At 54.5% G+C, this 4,662-nt stretch overlaps 1 protein-coding gene across 1 annotated transcript; it reads right to left on the bottom strand.

The window, feature by feature from the left end:
- Positions 1-3,268: 3,268 nt before the first annotated feature.
- Positions 3,269-3,829, bottom strand: RPP25L (ribonuclease P/MRP 25kDa subunit-like). The gene has a single exon (XM_009993805.1). It carries the CDS (start codon positions 3,827-3,829, stop codon positions 3,269-3,271), a length of 561 nt encoding a protein of 186 aa, XP_009992107.1.
- Between the last annotated feature and the right edge of the window lie 833 nt (positions 3,830-4,662).

The raw sequence follows: 4,662 nt of genomic DNA, 5'->3' as shown, positions 1-4,662 counted from the left end.
CTCCTGCCCTGACCCACCTGCCGCTCCTGTCCTGCCCCTCCTGCCCCTCCTGTCCTGACCCACCTGCCCGGCCTGCCCTGACCCACCTGCCCCTCCTGCCCTGACCGTCCTGACCCACCTGCCCCTCCTGTACCACCCCAGCTGCCTGCACTGCCTTGCCTTGCCTTACCTGTACTGCCTTACCTGCCCTGCCCGGCACATCCTGCCCTGCCTGCCCACTCCGTTGTTCTGCCCTCGTGTTTGTCTCACTCTCCTGTACTACCCTGCCTGTCGTGCCCATACTGGGCTTGCTGCCTTCCTGTGCTGCCCGGCCTGCTCTGACTGCCCTGCCCGTGATGCCTTTGCAGCTCTTGGCTGTACTGTCCTGCCCGAGGATGGAGTCTCCTCCCCATCCTGTGCAGGGGGAAACTGAGGCACAGGGCAGCCTGTCCCTGGCTGGGGGGGATGCTGCATCCCTGCTGAGTCCAACTGCCACACAGGGGCTGGAGCAAGAGCTCTGCTGTGGGGTGTCATCCCGGAGTGGGGATGCTCCTGGTGAAGGGCAGACGTGGCACCCACGGGACGTGGCTGGGGAGCAGGCAGGGGTCTCTCCCCATGGGTGGCAGTGCTTCTGGAGATGCCGAAGGATCAGGTCTCAGCACCTGCAGTTGGGCTGGAAAGCTACAGCCACAGTGTCCTTCTGGTGGCACAAACACGCAGCAGTGACACGGGGTGAGAATGGGGCACAGGGGTCTGCCCAGCCAGGCAGCCCAGCATGGTGTGCCACACTGGGAGAAGGAAGTCTAGTCTTGAGAGAGTCCAGCACAGAGCCACAAAGATGATGGAGTGGAACATCTCCCTGATGAGGAAAGGCTGAGGGAGCTGGGTCTCTTGAGCTTGGAGGAGACTGAGGGGCGACCTCATCAATGTTTACAAATACGTTAAGGGCAAGTGTCAGGAGGACGGAGCCAGGCTTTTTTCAGTGGTGTCCAGTGATGGGAAAAGGGACAATGGGTGTAAACTGGAGCATAGGAGGTTCCACGTAAACATCAGAAAAAACTACTTTACTGTAGTAAAGTGACAGAGCCCTGGGACAGGCTGCCCAGAGAGGTTGTGGAGTCTCCTTCTCTGGAGACATTCAAACCTGCCTGGACACGTTCCTGTGTGATGTGCTCTGGGTGATCCTGCCTGGCAGGCGAGTTGGACTGGATGATTTTTTGAGGTCCCTTCCAACCCCTAGGATTCTGTGAAAGAAGCAGCTGGATGAAGAAGAGCAGAAGAAGATCTGCTGAAGAGCAGATCTGTAAGAAAGCTGGGAACTGCTCCTGGCTGATCCCACAGGCTGCTCAGGGATAGGAAAGCTCCAGCACTGCCGAGTGCCAACAGAACCCAGGAGGGAGCACCACTGCAGTCAGTTGAGGGCAACCTTCAAACGGCTCAACCAAAACCAAGATCACTTTGCAGCTTCGATGAGGAGCTGTGAAACGTGCCACCACCACAGGGGCGGACTGCACAGGCTGCTTGAGGTCCCAGCACTCCCCTAAGAGGGCGATACTAACAGTAAACAAACACATTGCTGGTTCAGAAACCCCCTCATCAGACATTCAAGCATCTTTCTTTGCCATTTATTGCTTATCTGCTGATTAGCCAAGAAAAGCAGTCTCCTCCTTAGATGTAAGGGAGAAGCAGCTGGAAACAACACCGAGATCAACTGGCTTCTCTCTGCCCCATCCCCATCTCACCTGCCCTGGCACAGAAGAGCTCTGGGCACTTCCCCAAGCACCTTGTTAGCCCTGTGGAGGCACTGGATCACACAGGTAATGCACCACCTCCCTCCTGCTGCCCCTGATTTAGGCAAAATCCCTTCTTTAAATGCTTGTGTTGTTTCCCACTAACTCGACAGAGCTGAGCCTCAGGTCCAGCTCGCCAACACAGTGACCTGGAAAGAGCAGGCAGAACAGGCAGTGCTCAGGACATGGAGTGAGCAGGAGCTGTTCTGGTGAGAGCTCATCCTGTCAACAGGAATAGCTCTTTCTTCCTGCCCAGCATTCCTTACCGGAGCTGTTCCAAAAAGGAAACTATTGCACAAGAAAGGATGCTGTCCTTTGCCTCACTCGGCAGAGCTCGAGCAGAGTTTTTTTGAGACTGTTGTTCTCAAAAAGCACCAACAATAAAATCAACAAAAATCTTCCCAGCACAAAAAAACAACCAAAAAAACCCCCACAAAAATCCCAAAACACCCCCCACACACACACACAAAAACCCACAAAAAAAGCCCAAACAACAAAGAAATAACACCACCTTAACCTTTCTTGGATGTTAAAAGTGAATGGCAAAGGGAAGAAACCCTTCCTTTTGCATCTGGGTCCATTTAGAGCCACGAGGGGAACAAATGAAGAGCAGCAGCTCCACTCTCCTCAAGGAGAGCTGAAAGAGTGGAGTTTCAGCAGGCGGCAGCAGCCCCAGCAACAATGCTCACAGGGTGACCTCCAGTGGGATGAGGAAGACATGACAAATTTCATGTTACATGAAGAGGCAACTTTATTTTAAACCCACCCCGGCACATTACAAAGGAGCGAAAAGGGGAAAGAGCAGGTTCCTCTGGAGCTCATGGTTACCACTGCCCCAGGGCACTTGGTAAGCTACAGGATTTCAGGCTGATCAGGACACGAGTCGACTCCTGCCCCTTTGGCAGAGAGAGGTGTAACTGTCTGCTCCACCAAGGGGAAAGGACAGAGAGGGGTCTGTGTGCCCACAGCTGCAGAGCTCTGTCCCTGCAGTCCTACATCCAGATAAGCCTGATGGGCTCAGCAGACTTGGAAGCACAGACCAAGTGGCCACCCCAGCCCCATGCCCACTGTCTGCTCATGAGTTCTAGTGGTGTCAGGTGGGGACTGTACTGCAGGAAGAGCCACCTCCACCAGCCACAGAAGCGGGCACCTGGCACACATGCCTGCTGCCAGGGCTGCCACACTGCCCCAGGTGGCTGGAACCCGCTCTGGCTGAGCAGCTGCTCGCCGGGGTCACTGACAGGACACTGATGGTCGGTGGACTCCTGTATTCCCTGCACTGCACCCTAGGGAGCGCAGCTCGGCAGCCTTTGACATGGAAACTTGCCAAAACACAGTTTCAGACAGCTACAATCACATCCATTTTGAAACAGTTAACTTCTCCTGCCCTCCCCATGAAACTCTGCAAGCCCCCGTGTTCAGCAGCAGCTTTACAGCTACAGCAGCTGGTTTTTCTTCTGTAACTCCCCCAAACAACACCAAAATAGGGAGGGGGTGTCTCAGGACTTGGCGCAGGACTCTCCAGGCCCTCCTCCAGTGGAGCGAGGATGCTTCCCTGTGCTGCCAGCTCCCCTTCCTCCACCTTGCTTCCTCTTCATTTGGCCCTGGGAGTCTGATTTAAGTGTCTCAATCCAGAAGGAATCAAAAGAGCCAGGAGCCTGGTATCCCGGCTCCTGAGGATCAAGGGCATCTTTGCTGAGTAGGACACATATGGCAGGAATGTTTCTCTTCACTGTCAAGGCATCGAGGCCAGCCTCAGGCACAATGGGTTCCCAGATCTCTTCGATCTGTCTGAAGAGCACTTTGGTGATCTGGTGCAACTCTTTCAGCCTTCTTTTCATGATTTCCACACAGGTAATGGTCTTGCTGACAGCCTTGCCGGAGCCAGTGAAAAGAATCTGCCTCACAGAGTCCAGCTCCATCTTCCCGATGGCATAGCCCATCAGATTCCTGATTTTGCTCCCATCCTTCACCTTCATTTCAATTATATCAGGGGGCAGGTCAGTAAATGGAAGAGGACAAGGTTTCTCCACAATTTTGGTCTTCTTATAGTTCTCCATTCTGCAGTGCTGAAAAGGAAAAAGGATCCATTAACACAAACTCCTATTACAATTGCAGTGCAAAGAAACTCGCACCACAATTAGCCACAAATCTTCCTCCAAAGAAGGAAGCTTTGAGCTATCAGAGCTAGGGATGATCCTGAAAAGACACATCCAAGAGTTCAGCAAGAATTCATGCTGAGGAGTCACTAATATCCCAGCCTCAGCACGAAGACTGCGACAGTGCAGCCTGAGCCCCAACAGGCAGGTGAGAGGAACAGGACTGATGTTATTGCTGGGCAAAGTAAAAAAATACAGGCAGCTTCCCAGAGATATACAGAAAATGAAGAGGTGAGCTGAGGTTATCGAGAACAGAAAGCAGAGCAGTACTGACCACAGCTACAACCCCTGAGCTGCAGAAGAACGTGCATACAGTGGGCCCAGGCACAGCTCCGGTATGTGGGGCTCTGAGCCCCACAGGTGGCCAGCCCAGGGGAAGGGCCAGGGACTGGATGCCTTGATGAGACGGTGCAGATCACAGGGCAGAGACCAAGGCAGAGGCTCCAGGCAGGAGACACGTGGCCAGCAAGAAGCAGGACGACAGAAAGGCACATGAAGGGAAAGACAGAAACTCCAGCCTTGCAGCTCCCCTCTCTATCCAGGCAGGGATACTCTCCCGGCATCCTACCCACGGGCCTGCCAAACCCATGCAGGGCACCCTCCTCCCCACCACAGAAAGCCCAAGGTACCCCAGCACGCAGCACTAACCCTTTGTGCTCTGTGACCCCCCCGTTACCCCAGTCCCGGGGGGCACGGTGGGTGAACGCCCCCTCCCCGTGCCTACGAAGCACATC

This window comes from Chaetura pelagica, unplaced genomic scaffold (assembly GCF_000747805.2).
Source record: "Chaetura pelagica isolate M959 unplaced genomic scaffold, ChaPel_1.0 scaffold283, whole genome shotgun sequence".
Taxonomy (NCBI): domain Eukaryota; kingdom Metazoa; phylum Chordata; class Aves; order Apodiformes; family Apodidae; genus Chaetura; species Chaetura pelagica.
This window is presented reverse-complemented; position numbering and strand designations above follow the sequence as displayed.